This window comes from Crocodylus siamensis, chromosome 1 (genome assembly GCF_052110815.1).
Source record: "Crocodylus siamensis isolate JL-2025a chromosome 1, ASM5211081v1, whole genome shotgun sequence".
NCBI classification, from domain to species: Eukaryota; Metazoa; Chordata; order Crocodylia; family Crocodylidae; genus Crocodylus; species Crocodylus siamensis.
Genome location: NC_143395.1, coordinates 33763984 through 33781870, shown reverse-complemented (window position 1 = coordinate 33781870; position 17887 = coordinate 33763984). Strand labels below are relative to the sequence as shown.

General features: G+C 41.0%; 1 protein-coding gene across 1 annotated transcript in view; it reads left to right on the top strand.

Moving 5' to 3' along the window:
• The window catches only part of SNTG2 (syntrophin gamma 2), a 597901-nt gene that overhangs the window by 375673 nt on the left and 204341 nt on the right, over positions 1-17887 (top strand). The window contains exon 7 of the mRNA XM_090031379.1: positions 13490-13577. Within this exon, the coding sequence (XP_089887505.1) occupies positions 13490-13577 (88 nt within the window). The remainder of the gene's footprint in view (positions 1-13489; positions 13578-17887) is intronic.

The window sequence follows — 17887 nt, the reverse complement described above, 5'->3', positions numbered from 1 at the left end:
TGCTGACACCCAAATTCTTCTTCTCCTATATCTCCCCTTCCCCCCAGTCAATTATCAACACTGCTTTGGGCTAATATTCTGCATGTGTTTGAACATGGCTACTTGATCTGTAAATATGATGTCCAGGATTATTATGTGGTCTCACATCCAAACATTAGCTGAGCCCATAACTGTGTAGCCTCTAAGATCAGTCTAGGGTATATTCAGTTCTGCATGGCTATGTGCACTCATATAATTTATCTGAATTGGAAGGGCCAGATAGTAGAATTTTTCCATCAGTGAAATGTTCCCATTTCTATCAGGGATAACAGTCTTCTGTCTTTGTTCCTCTCACTACTGTAACAATTAATAAGAGATCCACAAATCCAAAGCTTCTCTCAACTGAATCAAATGTCAGCTTTGCCAGTGACTCAAGTAGGGTTTGGATTTGACCCAAAATCCTGTTATGGCAATAATGGTGGTTAAGTTCCTGGTCTGATGGAGTGAATAAATTTAAATTGCAGATACTACTGAGATCTAAAATAATTTAGATTTACAAATGTGGCTCCTCAAACATTAGCCTACAAATAATGTATGGTATTAAGATCATGTTACCAGTTGAAATTTAGTCTGAAAAGTATGCATGTACATATTTGATGGTTAACACAAGCGTTTTTTTATAGTTGTTTGGGGTTTTTTGCTTATTAAGTATGAGAGAAAACAGAATGGCATTGAACAGAAAAAGGGCAACAATGGTTTATACATATTTAAAATCCTGTCCTCCTTGCAGCTGTTTTTTTAGAATGATTTTTAAGAACCGCAACCTCTAACTAACATTAAATATAAAAATAGAAATAAAAGTTCTCCCATGTATTTAACAGTCTATCAGCATTTTTCACCTGTGTTATTGTGCTCATCATAAAAAGGTAGATGTTTGATCCTTGGCTTACCTTAGATGGAAAATTGTAGGCTCGAGGGAGAATGGGACTATAATTTACCACCAACACAGAAGTTAGCAGCCTATCCTGTCCATATAATCAAGTGGGTTGATCAATAATACACTGAGAAAGCAATAACATTTGTCAGCATAAAAGTTACTCAAACTACTTCTATTGTTCATGCAAAACTCACAATCCACCAGTTGTACCAAGGGAGATACAGCAGTATTTTATAGACATTTAAAATGTCAGTATTGCTCTCTGCCAGCAGACAACGAAGTGCAGCTACTTCACACCAGGAAAATCTAATTATAGAGCTGGTGTAAATTGCCTTTGGGAGGTTTATCAAGAACAGTGGGATACTCCAGTGGCAAAAAGTTGATGTGCCAGCTTCTGTACTGACACCTGGCTGCAGTAGTATTGACTTTGGAGGAAAACAAAAAGATATGAGCATGTCATGTCAGTGTAGGCATACCACAGAAAATCCTTCAGGTTTTTCTCATGTAAGCTATCACACTAGACCAATGCAAAACTGACTCAGAATCAGGGAAGTGCACGAGGCAATTTTCTACCACCTATTAGTCCCAGGCCCCAGCCCAGGCTTTGGACATAACCAAGGGTCTATTTGGTCCAATGCATCTAATTTACTTCCTCACTAATTAAATGATCAAATCTTCAGTTTTCTCTAATAATTAGCATTTAACAAAGAGTTAGTTTCATATCACACAACAGTGACCCACTAGTGTTTGTAGGAGCCCAGAGATGTATAGATTTTTTAAGTGGGGAAATTTTACAGCAATTACAAAAAAAAAAGGCAAAGTTCTTCTGTGTGGTTGTAGTTTCATCAGTCCTTCCGATGTGTGGTTATTTTTAAGGTCTTTTGGGCAAAGCTGATTAGCTGACATTTCATACTAGCTACAGTAAAAACAAATAGAGCTTCTATAGCCTGTAGAATTTCAATATACTGAACAAATATTAAGTTCTTACAGTACAATATGAGATCCAATATAAATACTAGCTTCCTTTTACAAGGAACAGATTCAGCAAGAGATAAAAATTACTTGCTCAGATTTTCACGAGTGACATTTCATACATGCACATGCACATTTAGAATAAATATGCTTATTGCAGCTACCATTAGAAAAAATCCCCACCTATTTAATTTTTGTTTTCTGTTGCTAGCATACTAAAGCAGCATTTCAGTGCAGGGAATTATTCTAGGGCTACTGGATTTGTCTTTTTCTGTTGGATTTGTGCTAAAAGCAAAGCATGCATTATTTAATGATGTTCTGCACCATTAATTTCTTCTTGTGGATGCTAAAATTGATTTTCTGCTCCTTGGTATGTGGTGTTCCATACTGTTCCCTTCTTCAGCATTACCTAAGAATGATGCAATCCTAATATTTTTAGTTGCACTAACGTAGCATTTTTTTTATTTTAAATTTAAATATTACAACTCTTTTTCTGGGGGATGCAGGGCCCAGGGCTGTCTTTGTTCTCATGCCAGTTCTAGTTTTCTATTTTGTTCTGTCATATATCGTTTCTTTTGAGTTCATCACCAGAGTATCTGTGTACCTTCCACTAGTGTATCACAGATTCATCTTCTGTAGTTTATTCTCTCATCTCTTGAATACAAGTACATCAAGTCACTAAGGCTAAGTCACCTGAACATTCCTTCTGTAAGGATAACGACATTTCTTTGTGTATATTTGGAGCAGTTACATCAGTTACATCAGAAAATGTGTTTATCTGTATTTCTGACTGAGGGAACAGAGCTCTTCCATCTTAGTTCAGAATCAAAAAATAAAATTGGCTGTTAGCTTACGTCAGGGAGGCGATGCTTTTACATAGGGTGACCGCAAGTCTTGGGACAGTCACAGATTTCATAGGCTGTCCTGGCACCCCAGCTGTTTGGGGAAACTTGAAGCAAAAGTTCCAGGTTAGTGGGGATTGGGGAGGGGTGGGGGGAGGAGGGGACTGCTGCTGCTGCTGCTGTGTGTGTGTGTCTGTGTGTGTCCCAGGATGAGGGGCAGGGCAGCTTGGACTCTTCCCCATGTGGGTAGCAGAGGTCCTACTTCCCCTGCTGCCAGCTGCTGGCAGAGACCTGGGCTCTGGGGGTGCTTGTACATGTGCTGGGGTCCATGGCAGTGGTGCTCCAGCACTTCTCCCCCAACCAAAGGCAGAAATGGTGAGGGGCTCAATCTTTTTTTTTTCTGCCCCAGTGGAGCTTGCCTGCCTCTCCTGTGGCCATGGGACAAGCTGACAGCTACAATGCATCGTTGCAAACTAAACTACAACTCTAAGAGTGCCCCAAATTGGTGCAGGTGTAATGTGTGATGCTGTTAAGCCACACAAATGACATTTTTAGCACTTGTACATCATGACAACTGTCATGTGTACAAGCACCATGGGCTCTGGGGCTCTGCCCTGGGACTACAACCCCAGCCAGGCCAGGCCAGATCAGGCCAATTGGTAGCTGCAGGAGCAGCAAGAGACTTTCCACCTGCAGCTTCTGCTGCTCCAGATGCTTGAATGCACTACTTGTACAGGAAAGGTGTGGGGGGAGGCAGAACCCTATGACTGGTGTTGCTGGCTGTGGGGGTGCTGTATGCCTAGGCTGCATGGAGCCCTGCACCCCCCAACCCCCCATTCCATGCACCTTTCCATGCCTCCTTCCAGATGCTGCAGCAGGGAGCCAAGGGGTGCTAGACAGCCTCATGCCGGGTGAGAGGGTTCATGCACTGGGCTAAGGAAGAGTCAAAGAGGTATGAGGCATAGTCTGAAGGGGAGGTGGAGTAGTGTGGTGAGCCAGGCAGGCAGTTGGGCAGGGACTGCTGCTACCCACCTGCCTAGAACACCCTACTGCTCAGCCTCCACCTCTGCCTGGACCAGCACCTCTGTCTTGGGGAAGCAGGTGGGGAGCAGTGTCCTGGATTTCCCATAGTCCATATGATCACCCTACTTTTAGAAAACATATGTAGATCTCAACTGAAGAAGCACATTCTTAGCATAGCAAGACATTTGTTTGGTACCAGATTTGGTGCATGATTTATTTAATTAATTATTCAGTGTTTTTACAATAATTGCATAATGTAGCTACACCACATGACATGCAATATTATCACAGAGGACAAGAGCCATCTGCACCAAAGACCTGCACTCCTCCTGTCTTCCTAACTCCTAATAACCACTGTTTCCCAATGTCTGACTATGGGCATTTATACACATGCTCCGGGAGGTGTTTGGGGAAGGGGGTGGGGGGGGTGCTTTTATTAGAACAGCTCCAAGAGCCATTCTAATTAAAGCGCCCAGAGTGTCACATGTACCAGCATCCCCACAATAAAAAATGGTGGTGGGGGCACTTTAACTAAAGCTCACCTAATAAGCTTTAGTTAAAGAGCCCCCACTGCCATTTCCAGCATGGGGATGCTGATACACGTGATGCTGGAGTCTGCTGGAGTGTAGTACAGCACATTGGAGCAACCTCTGTGCAAGTGTATAGGCACCCTATGTGATTTTCTTGCTGTGAAGGTATGAAGGGCCTTTTATTTTCCTTTCCCTTTTATTCTTCTGGGAACGTCCCACTCATCCTCTGAATTTTTGCTCGGTGTTGTGCTGCTCTATCCAGCACACTTCATAGTCTCAAGGCCACCTACTGCTTAGCAAAACATTGTAACTGGTATATCAGAATCCATTGGTTTGAAAAGCATAGTACTTAGATGCCAAAAAACAGTGAGTTTAGAAGTAACTGAAGACCATGGCAATATTTGCCCCGTTGCTAAAAAACTAAATTTCCCCCTCTCTTTACTGTTATAGTCTGTTGCAGGTAGAGTCAACTTGCTCAAGAGGGTAGGTAATAGTGCTGTATACTTTGCCTGAGGTTTGACTCCGTGAAACTATGTTTGGTAATCCTTACATGGATGAAAGGAAAATTAGGCAATTTCATTTATTCTTCTACTGTCTATCACATTTTTTTAAATTGCGCATAGTAAAAAACTTGGGAACTGAATTGCATCAATTGGTTTTAAATATCAATTGTTAACTCATTAATATAGTCACTATAATATAATTCACTGTTAAACTTTATAAAGCCACTAAAAAGCAATTTATCCATATTCTACCGTCTTGGTTAATGAATCCAAATCTCTGTCATTCCACCTTTGGAATGGAGCAGGCACTTGATGTACTCTTTTTATCTTAGAAAATGTATTTGCCAAATTTAAAAACATCAGATGTGGCTTTGAAGGCTTCATTAACCTGCAGAATAACCTAAATAGTACACACTGATTAGGTGATGTGACTGGTCTGGGAACAGCACATCAATTTGTTTCAATCCTAATGTGGATATTAATGAAGTTCAGGAAGCCACATTCATCAGCCTGAGATGAATAAGGAAAATAAATAATGACTCATTTAAAAATGTACGAGACTTTACTACCCATTTCCTTCACCTGTATCATAAGTGTATTTCCTTAAATAGACTGGCCTGTAAAATGAGGCTCCCATATTATTTTTTCAGCTCCAATATATCTAGTGTTTTCCAAAACGGAACTAAGTTCAGGAAATTTTACCTCAACTCTTACTAAAATTTAACATTTCATGTCACCTTATACATATATTAAGAGGATTACATTGCAAAGAAAGCACTGGCTACCGTGGCAAAGAAGAACTGGACTGAATTATCAGTCAGCCTTTTCTCAGGCAAGTAATTTAATATAGACATCCATGCCACTACAGTTAGAATAATGCTTCCTTACAGCCATGATGTTGAAATAAAATCCATTAATGATTGTGATACAATCCAATACTATTCAATGACAGCTTCTACTATGTAGCATTATAGAATCTTCTGACACTGGACACAGTCAGTAGTCATAATTAGACCTAATTGATACAACATTGCTTCTTAAAACTTTCTGTGCCTAAAAGTCAGAGCATCATTACTGTGAATTTTCTTGAATTTGCCAACACTTCTTACAAAGTAGCTGATCTACAATCATAAAACATTCTATTTTAAGGAATTGTGCAATTTGCTTTGTTCATATTTCTTTCTTCTCAGATCCTTACTGAGTGGGAAGGATGGATTAATAATGACTTTCCACTTGCTGAAGTTCTGAGCTTCCATACTTTTTTTTCCCCTTCTCTGATAATGTGAATGGAAAAGGCTTCCTTAGATGTGCTCAATTTAGCTTATGAAACAAGGCTGGATGGGTCAGTTTTGGACATAGGAGAATGAATCAGGCTCAAAGGTGGAGTTTAAGCAAATTGTATTGCTGGAATGACTGAAACAATGAATCTTGATTTAGGTAAAGGTAAACAATATGAGGCTTGAGAATTATTACAGAGTTATAATTAAAAATAATACTGTATTGACTTAAATGCAAGATGAGGTGGTTTCCCCCCAGTTGGCATAAGGGGAAATTCCCCTCATCTTATAATAGCATACAAGGAAACCTCACTAAATGCATGGTCTGTCATTAAACTGCTGCCAAAAGCAGCGTATGCTCAGCAATGGAAACCAACTATGACCTTGATTAAATGTAGCCAACATTGAGTATGATTGTAAAACACATGGTCTACATTGGGTAAACATGCTGATGGGAAATTTTTATTTTTTATTACAAAATAACTAAAAGAAACTACATGAACAAAAAACTTGACCACCACCCCTACAACAATACCTTGTTCTTCTTATACCCCTTATTACCATTAACATACTAACCTCTCATGAGCCACCTGCAAGCCAGGCTGAAGTGATTCAGTCTTTGCAGATTAGTCTAAGCTTATGATTTATGAGGAAAAATTGAGAGAACTGGGCTTATTTAGTCTAGAGAAGAGGAGACTTAATAGCAGCCTTCAACTACCTAAAGGGCGGGGTTTGAAGCTAGACTGTTCTCAATGGTGGCAGATGGCAGAACAAGGAGCCACGATCTCAAGTTGCAGCAAGGGAAGTTTAGGTTAGGTATTAGAAAGAATTTTCTTACTAGTAGGGTAGTAAAACACTGGAACAAGTTACCCAGAGAGGTGGTAGAAGCTCCATCCTTGGAGGTTTTCAAAACTTGGCTAGACAAAGCTTTGAGATTATCTAGCTGGGGCTGGTCCTGCTCTGAGCAGGGGGATAGACTACATGACCTCCTGAGGTCCCTTCCAACTCTAATTTTCTATGATTCAATGATTCTAAGCTGAAGAGATTGAATGGATAAGCAAATGAACACACATTCACTTTTGATTCAAGAAATACAGCCACATGCCTGCAGTGGCTCAAGCCAAAAGATAGGGGGGCACTAGAGCATGCCTGCCATCCACTCCAAGGCTTTCCCCCACCTCCCTGATGGAGCAGAAGAGGCATGGCTAGGCCCCAACCCGTGCTCTGCCTGGGCAGGGGAAGATAGTAACATTGATTTCATAAAAGCTAGAATAAGAATAGTTCTCTCTCTGAAAAACTATAAACTGAAAATTATAAACACAGCCTGGGAGGTGTGTTTATTTACTTTTCCTGATACCATCCCCGCCCCCCCACAACCTCCTGATGTCTCTCAGAAGGAGAGCAGCAGGACTTTATGGGGTTGCTTACCACTTCCTTTTCCTGTTTCCAGGTGCCTCTGGGATTTGTAGTCCACAGTCACAGCCAGCACTAACTTTAGCAGGGCAAGGCAGCTTTGTACTTGGTGGAAGGTGAGTTTAACCCCTCTCCCTGTCCCTAAACCCCAGGTGGGATTTGCCTTGAGGTGGGGGGGGGGTGCAGTCAGCCATCCAGTGAGCCAGCTTTCATTGCTCTAGCTAAGGAACAGAGGGGCAGGGCCAGCCCAGGTCACATTCCAGCCCAGGGCTGGAAAGCATGCTGGGATACTGGGGGACTGATTTAACTTAAGGAAGGGGTCTGGAACAGAAGTTTCATAAACTGGTTTGACTAAATCAGTTAAGCCTGATACTGCATTCAACAAGGTTTGTCTTAAACCAGTTTTAGACATTTTGAAATTGGTTTATGTGCACTGAACTTCTTTTACAGGTTTAAACCACTTTATGTGTAACTTCTGTCCCTAGTCTGGAAGTTCAGTGGATATAAACTGCTTTCAAAATGGCCAAACCTATTTTAAGATAAACCTGGATGGATGTAGTATCAGACTTCAGTAATTTAGGTTACATTAGTTTATTTAACTTCTGTCCCAGATCCCCTCCAGATTCAAGTTAACTGATAGTCCCTCAGCATCCCAGAATGCTTTACACCTCCACTGAAAACCTCCCTCTCACAGGGTGGGTGGACTAGTTTTGACCCAAGCTGTCTGCTCCAGCTAAGCAGGGTGGCATGCTCTAGCACCATTCAGCTTCTGGCCTGGGCCAGTGCAGGCATGTGACTGCATTTCCAGAATCAAAAGTGAATGTGTGTTCACTTGTATATAGGTTAAATCTGCACATCTTAGACTAACCTGTGAAGATTGAATTGATTCATCCTCAGGCTTTTTGACTGTCTGTACTTACCCTTTGTAAAAGCCAGTCCTTTGATCAACAGGAGGTTTCTGACTTTCCATGTTGCTACTGTTGCACAAAGTAGTATGGCTCTCAGTCTCCATGTCTCCAGTCCTTTGGGGCATTAACCCATACAACTTAGTTTCATACGTTAAGTCACAGTTCATATTGATTCCCCCAGAAAATGATTCACCCCTTCCCATACACCTTATGCAAAAGGGTAGCCCAAAAGTGCATGCAGTACAGATTCTTCAGCCCCACATCCCTCTCTCAGTTATGCTGCCAGTCTTACCAAACCCCATTTATGCTGAATGCCCCTCACAGGAAGAATATTCCACATTATAATCCATATGATATCTGTAAATTCTCCTTTCAAGCTATCCTATCACTTCTTTCCACACACTTGCCATTTGTCTGTCTGTCAAATCCCTAACTATCGTTATCTTTCTTATCGTATTAATCACCTTCTTATGGTCTTTCAAGCAATCTTATCCCAGTCCCTCAAATTTATTTACCTATACAAAGTTCTCCAGCTTTGCATAGTGGGCTGGTAGCTGCCACACCCATAGCTTTTTCCAGTCTCCCCCATTCTCCTTAACATTCTTCCTGCAAGGTAATAATAGAAATATGGAGTGTTCCCCACTCCCTTCATTGTCTCTTTACAGAACATACTTATAAAACAAGTAGACACAAGGCTTTCCAAATCTGGCATTGATATGTTATCCTCCCTCCCCTCTCCTATACCCCCTCTCAATAATACAGTTAAAATTCCCCACTGGAATTTGGTACCTACCTACACCTACATACACCTCCAATTTCTTTCCTTTCCTTTTCTTTTTTTAGTAAAAATTTCCAAGACTTTCTTTTCAAACTTCATCACCATCCATTTCAGTCTCCCTTCCACAATCATTTGCACTTGCCAGACTTCTACTTTCTCACTCTTGAACAAAATCCCTTTGTTTACAATTGTCCCCACCCACTACAATGGTCCTTATCCCCATCTCTCTACAAAATGCTTGTAATCCCTTTCCCCTGCAAATATATTATGTTTGATTTGACCCCACTCAATATGGGAATAATCTTATCCCACCTTTTCCTCAATAACACACTTCCGACATTTATAAATGTAATATACAAAATCATGCTTGTCCATTTAAATTTCAAATCTCTATCACTTTGAGTCTTCTATGCTGTGGCTTGATGCCACTAGGTCTAATCCTCCCTCTGGTTTCATCTCCATAGTAGTCGTTGCCAGTTGTTTTATTGCTCTACCATTTAAAAAAGTTTTCCCTTTCCCCTCTCCCATCTCTTTCTGTTCCCCCCTCCCCCGCCCCCCACTTTCCCCTCTGCATTAGACCCAGATTGCATTTGCTCCAATGAGCTTTCGTTAATCAGTCCCCCTCTCTCTTTGTCCAACTTGCTAGACGAACACCTTGCTGGGGTTGTTTGACCCCAGTACCTTTTCCTGCTATGCAGGGGGCTGGACTTGATGATCTGCTCAGGTCCCTTCCGACCCTACCAACTATGAAACTATGAAGCTTCTTTCTAAGCTTCATAGCATGTGATTTCTTTTCCCAATCCAGCACTCTTCTTCTTTCTCTTTGGCCAAATCCTCTCTCCTCCCTCTTCTTTCTGTATCATTCTCTCCTCTTTTCCTTCTCTCTCCTCTGTATCAAAGTCACTTTTTCCATGTATGTTGCCTTCTCTTCCCTCCTCTGTTGCTAGCTGCTCCACTTAGCCTACTGAAATTTCACTCCTCTCTTCCTCCCTGGCTTTTTCTTTTTGTGGTGTCTCCTCCACTGTCATGCATTCTAACTGAACATTATCTTGTTCTCCACTTTTCCTTTCCTCTCTCTGCTGCTCCCCGGTAGATCTAGCTTTATCTGAGAAGGACCACAGGCATTGGCACTGTACATGTCCTTCTTCCCCACAAATAATACATGTCAGTATTTCTTGGTACTCCACTGTCCTGTACCCTTTCCCTTCACATCTGTAGAATATTGTATACTGGCAGTATGCAGGCAAGTATCCTTCCTGTTCACGCTTGCTACAGAATTCAGGCTGTTTGAAATACATTGTAAATGCTCTTTATGGCCCTACTTGGAATACTGCCAGCAGGTGTATTATTCTACCAGGACTCCTTTCTTCCATCCCAATTATCACCCAGGCTGTCTACAATCCCATCCATATACCGTATTGATCATATATCTTCTCAACATACCTAACTTTTGGTACATAATTTTACAACCATTTCTCTCTCTCTCCCATCTCAAGCATGGTTATGCACAGTCAAATAATTATTGTCCTTTTTCTTGTCTCTTCTCCTACAATAAAACTTAACCCCTTCAGTTCTTCTCTCTGACCCATTGCTGCATACATCTTCCAAAGAATACTCCTAACCTTCTTAACTCCAGTATGAAATTTCCCAAGACTTCCAGTTAAGACAGGTGGCCAGGCTATTCAGATGTTCCACTTTAACATCCAAAACTTAAAAAAAAAAAAAGATTCTATAAATTCATATCTATTCATTGTCTGACTTCTCTGTTCCCCTTCCCCTGTTACTACTGCTCTTACTCTCAGGTGTAGATTACATGCCTGGTGCTCCATCTCTTGCTTCCTCCCATCTTCTTCCTCTTTGTAGATCTGGTTTATTCCTCCCATCAGTCTTTCTCTTCCCTTCAATCACTGTTTCATTCCTCATTTCTCCTTCCTGATCTCCTCTCCTCTTCTCCTGTTCTTCCTGCTGACTGGACTCTTTCCTCACAATAAAGCCTTCTCCAACAGCACCAAACCCACCACACTTTTCTTTCCTACTTTCTTTCATCCTTTCTTCCTCACCTTTGTCTATCCTCCATCAGACACTGGAACATGGCTTCCACTCTCCGATTCATTTCTCATCCCTTGGTCCAACTTTCCCATCCAGAACTGTTACTCCCCTCTCCAAGACCACCACTGATGCTCTTCTAGGCTCTGACAACTCCTCCTTCTTCTCCATCCCAGTACTCTGTCACTATCCCTCCAGAGCTTCTGGCATCAATCCAGGCAGTATACTGGGCCCTCCATCTGGGCACTGCACTTGATCCTAGCCAAAGGTGGCCAAGAAGCTGTGCCACTGGTGGGAAAGAAAGGTTAGTACAGCCCATCTGAATAAAACATAGGGTAGAGCCTGTTAAGCACAGCCCCCCCACCCCTCCACCTCTCACTTTTTTGGGAAGCCATTATTTTACATATGTTTTACTCCCACAGCTGAGCTGTGCTTTTCTTTCCCTTTTCCAATAATTCCTGTTTCTTCACCAGCTTTAAATGCCTGGAAAATATCACTAAATAAGGTCCCAAGCAGTTCACTCAGAATCCTTCCATTGCCTCCTCTCTCAGCCTGGTGTATATGATTAGTATGGCCCAACCCTTCATGAGGTAAAGCCAGACCATGTTGCCCTTCCCCTTATCTGTGTAGACATTTTTAGAGGATTCTAGGACTCAAGATAAGAACATCCACTTCTAGTCATGAGTGGGAGGCTGAGTAGCACGTGGATCCTTTGTGTGTGGGATCTAAAGTACATATCCATACTGAGCAGTGCTGAGCTGTGGGGTCACTATGACTTGAAATGCCCTTGAGGATTTGCTCTGGTGGGGTCCAGCCCAATGAACTATGTGGTAAATCGCAATCTTTGGCTTTGGACTAATCTATTACATGGTTTGTTTTACATATAATAAGTAAGTGTCAAAGTGCTGCTTAACAGTGTGTGTATGGAGTACATATGATAAATCTTGCACTAGTTTCAGAAACATGTAACATACATCAATTCTGGATGAGCTAAGTTTATGGGTACTATATGCAAATTGCTACAGTTATGTTTAATTTCAAGGCTGTTATTGTCAAATGTGTTGCTCAATTCTGTGTGTTCAGGGAGAACACGGTTTGACAGTAAGGAGAGAGGGAAGGGGCTACCAGGGAAAAAAGTTGGGGTGAGGCACTACCTGACCCCCCAGATTTACTTTCCTTGCTGTAGCAGTAGGAGGAGGACAAATTGAAGGCAAACCTCCAAAAATCAGATTTTATACCTGGAAAATTATAACAAATGTATTTTTTTCATATATAGATCCTAATTATTGGGGAATCATCTTACAACCATGGTCATTTTCTATTTGAGTAAATATGGTCATAATCATCAGTTGCTGAGAAATTTGAATAAAGGAACTAAAGAATGAATGTTAAAACATTTACTGGGCAAAGGGTCCTTTCAATACAAATAGTGCCAGTGGTTCTTACATTAGCCTCAGTCCCCCTTCCTTCCTTCACTAGGCTCTGGAACCACATACTAACAATTTTCTTCCATCGGCATGATCACTTTGGAGCTGCCAGCTCCCTTTTCTAGCACACAAGATCAAGCCCCTATGTCATCCCTGTAGAGTACTGGTATTAAATATGGAAGAAAGAAATAAAAAAAAATATAGCTAGCTTCAGTACCATTTATGCTATATTCCCTTGGAACCTCCAGGCTCTGGAGCCGGGAAATACAGTCTCCCCACTTAAGAGAAGTTTAGATCCACCATAGATCTCTTTTTCTGAGTATCTGAACAAAAATTCCCTCTTTAGTATACTAAAAAGCCAGAGGGATCACACCTTTTTTATTAATTTAGTTCAATATATATTTAAAATTAGTCTCTTCTATATTGTTAGCTAAGCTTAATTGCTCTGGATAGCCAAGAAAAACAAGAGCCTACTACCAATTCTTATCAGCTGAGAGAGAGAAATAATGTAATAACCATTTTTGATCATTTTATATAGTATGAAATATATACACGTTATTCACCATCCTGTGACAGGTGTATAGCATAAAATAATTTTCAGATATTGTATTCAGACTTTATATAAACTCAGGGTATCCATTTACTTTTAATTTCTTAGATGTTTAATAATCATGTGTATACCTGCTTTCATCATTTGTTGGTGTGGCTTGACCCTCAAGATATTTTTCATTTCAATAATAATCATTAGTATTGGATTTCTAACAGATCAACGAAGATGTAGGTTTTGTTGTAGACTACTTTGCTTTCTGTGCCCTGTTCTTTGGTAAAGTACCTGTTATTTGTCATACTGACAGGTACATCTACTCAGAAATGCTGGCGATGAAGTTACCATCACTGTTCAGTACCTCAGGGAAGCTCCATCATTTCTAAAGCTCCCATTAGGTAAGAGGAAATTAATGGATACAGATCATCTTTCCCCTTTCCACAATATTTCTCATTGTGAGAAGATACCAGTAAAAGCAGCAATTTTACTCTTGAATGCTTACCTACATAATATAGACTACAATGTAATATACTTTATTATTTAATGTAGGTGTGTATCCATTCCATGATTTATGTAGCATAGTGAAAAGAAGTAGATTCTACAAAAAAAATAGAAAAAGAATATCATTTATAAAGGGTGGGCATAAAAAATTTATCAGAGTTGACTGAAAAGCATTTCCAGGGATTTGAATCTCAGCTGGCTTATTGAGTCCAACACATTGATAACCAACATTTACATCAGGGGATTTTTACTTTCCTCAGCGTAATGCAGTTTGTTTTAGGGATGCCTAGATTCACAGGAGCAGAGAGGTGGTTAGTTGTGTTAGTCTGAAGTCAGGCAGAAGGAAAGCAGGGTGGCACCTTAGGGTGTGTCCAGATGCTATTTGTGCCACTACTAGTTGTCCCCGGGGAATGACCCTGCATGCACACTCTGGCATCGGGCAAATTGCCTAGGATGGGGTAGGAGAGTGTGGGCTAGCTCCTGGGCTGGCACCAGCAGCCTTACCTAGAGTCCTGGGGGCCTCCCAGAGCTGCAGCAGTGGAGATCCAGGCACATGGAGCCTGGCCAGCAGCTGGAACATAGGTCTGGCTGGCCAGGCTCCAGTTTCAGGCAGCACTTGCTGCTGCTATGTGCACCACCTCATTTTTTTTCAGCGTGCTTTTTTATTTATATACCAGGATTTCCCAGGACCTAATTTGGTTCTGTACTGCATATTTGCAGCACAGAGATCCAAATCACATGCACAAGGTACATCTCAAAGCCTTTGAGATGCTGTAAAGCTCATGTATGTGCTTGTGTGGATGCACCCTTAGAAACTAAATGGTTCACAGATGCATGAGCCTTTGTAGACCATAGCCTATTTTATCAGTCTGATGAAGTATCTGATGAAGTTGGCGGTTGCCTGTGAAAGATCATGCCTCTGAACCAGTCTCTTCTGCCATTACATGTTATATATATATTATACAATTGACTGGTAAATCATGCAATAAATGTGGACCAGACACACAAAATAGTTATCCTATGGTAAAAATGATTATCCAGCTATAAAAACAGCCAACCAGCTATATACATTTTCAGACACTAAGAACTCTATAGAAGGTTTCTATCCAGCTTAAGTTAAACATGTAGCAGGGCCCTAAGTTTCCACCCACCCTTCCCTACCTTCTCTTTAGAGTCACATGCAGAAGAAAAACATTGATTGTATTCACTGTTTAAAACTTAGAATGAATTAATTCTTGGTGTACTTTTTATGATATTTCAATCATCTAGTCACAGAGTAGAAGCATTGCTGTGATGCAAGCAAATAGTTTCCTGCTTTAGATACTATATAGGCTAATCTAAGTTTGAGTGAAATTCTGATGTTGAAATTTTTCTGTCCAAAGTATTTGGCAAAGAGTGACTAATAGGAAAGATATTCACATAAATAAGGATTAGTTTAGATATAGGAAAAAAATACTAAATGTGTAATGAGACAAGGTCTATTTTAAAAGTAAGCACAAAAATATGTAATTAAACTATACTTATTTATTTGGTATTTAAACAGTGTCTTGTTATTATTTTAGCCTCTATGGCAGGGTTTTCAACTTTAAAAAAAAATTTTTTTGATGAGTCTGGCGGGCAGACACAGAGTGGAGGGAGCAGGGTGGCGTATGGCTAGACATGGAGTAGGGAGATGTATGTGGCAGTGCAGGGTGCTGGGTGGCGGTAGCGGCCACTGCATGCGAGCTTCCCCCCTCAGCCTTCCTTGCATCCAGCTGGCCAGTCAGTGCCTGTATGGCCTGCAGAGGGGTGCTGCTGCCCTTGCCCCACCCTGGCCCTGCTCCTGGGAGGCAGCAGCACGAGGTGGTGGGTGGTGGTGCTCCATTCCCAGCTGTTTGTACATACCCCCTAGGCCTTTCTAAGTACCCCTGGGGGTACACGTGCCCCGGTTAACAACCCCTCTCTATGCTGTCATAATATGTATAAGTGCCCAAGGATTTTTTTGCATTATTTAAAAAGAATCAAGTGTATCCTAAACAGATAACAGATAAGGATGTCTGTCTGTCTGAATTGATTCTTGTATAATTTCTGAATGGACCTGATAGAAATATTATTGATAAAATTGTCTAATACATCCACTGTGACTTGTTTTTCAGTTGTTCATGACTTTTCCACTTGCATCTTTTGGACTAAAATTTTCCAAGGTGGACATAGTTTCAGATGGAATTTTAAGAAAATTTTCAGCAAAGACTGTTTAGCCATTTCTAAGGAAAGCATAAAAGAAAAAGATACTTTACCTATATTAAATACATTCTTAGCACTGGAATTGTTGAGAAACTGGAATTACACTTTTGTGGGAAGCTGCAGAATTTCAAAATAAAATTTTGTTCCCAAATGGAATGAAAAATGAAAAGTTGATATTGCCCATCCAATAGGGATTCCGAAATGTAATTGAGAAAAAGTAAACATGACATTCCCTTTGGACCTTTTTGAAGTATTTCCAAGACTCTACAGAGACAGGAATGCTAGGCCACCTTGGCCTAAGAACTGAAGCTCTTTGGATAGCCAGTCTGCTGAGGAGCCAGGAAGGTAGGAAACCTGACTCTAAGGCAATGGTTGCTGTGCTGTGAGGAGTTTAGAAGCCCTGGGAGCTCTGGCCTTGGGAGTCCTGGCCCGGTGAGTTGGACTGTCCCAGAGCCTGGAAGCCCTGGAAGTTCGGTCTCTTAAGAAGGCCACCAAGGTATGAGCTCAGGAGCAAGAGCTGCTACCTCTCAAGCAGTCCCCTCCAGGTGGCCAAAAAGTCAGGAACCTGGAATTCCAGGTAGGGCAGCTGGGAAGAAGCAAGGTAGTTTTCCATAAAAAGCCTGACCATAAAAGTGTACTTCAGTACATTGGTTGAGATGAACTGACATTTTATAATGGGAATCACTCTGCTGGGAAATTTTTAACCAACTCAAGTCTTTTTGATCAGGGTCATACTTTGTATCAGGGACAAAAAAATTGTCCATACTGACAGAACCTTGAGCTTGAAGAATTTGGGACTTTCCCTAAGCAACCAGGGAGGTTGCATCTCCTGTTTTGCTATTGTTGCTCACCCAGAATGAGGAGGGAGCAACTTGACTGACATGAAGAAGGCTGAGAAATTGAAATGGGGGAAGGTGCAGAGACTGAAGGAGGAGATTGAGGCAGGGAGCCTGGGGAGGAAATTTTAGATTGAGAGCTAAGGGTTGAACTAGACTAGTGTGGGAGAATAAGACAAAGAGGGGAACATGTTGCTGTCTGGTCAAGGATACCAGTAGCAGAAGCCTAAAAGAAGACTGCTTAAACAAGGATACTAGGCCTGGAACAAGTAGCTATGGATAAACTGAAGGAAGAAATGCTACAGACTCATTAATTATGTATCCCTAATCTATCCTCATAGAGCATACCTGTGTAATGAATGCCTCATGGTCTCTGCTGAAAAATATTATCCTCTATTTAAGAATACATGCAACCCTAACAATCTGTTAACACTGGCTTCTCTCGCTCTCATTCTCTCTCACACACACTTTTCCATTTTTAATAACTTTTTGATGGGTAGTGAAAATATAGGGTTGGATTATCAAAAGCATCTGAGAGAGAAAATTTTGAAAATCCTATCAATAATCCCATCTTCTTTCCTCTCAATCTGTCGGTCTTCATTTCAGAAGACCTCCTTGTGTTGGAGTCTCTCTCAGTTTCTGCTCCTCTTTTCTTCCACCAATGTTTATGTTTTCTTTCTTCATATTTCCCTGGTCACCAGAGACATCTAAAGGAATTAGGAAAAAAGTGGAGACTTTAGTCCCAGTGCATTTATGGTTAATTCTTAAGTCTTTGCAACCTACTAAGTTAGTGTTTTCATTCCTGTTTGGTGGGGTGGGGTTATGGAAAAGCTTATTTTGGGACGGGCCTTTTTCTGTGAGTTTTTTGGGGGAAGATCATATCATGTTTTTCACTGCTGGACAGAAAGTATTATGATTTTGGGGACAGAAATTAAGAGAAGACACCCAGTCCAGTATTATAAGGTATTTCTTTTGTTTACTTTATTAATAATAGACTGACAAAAATTAAGTCCAGGATATAATTTGCTATACTTGCACATGGGCAAGATAAACCATGAAAAAAAAAATGAAGACAGAAAATGCTAAGAGGTTTAGGGCCATTACAGAAGAAGCTTTCCTGATATGGATGTTGAAGGCTACATTACATC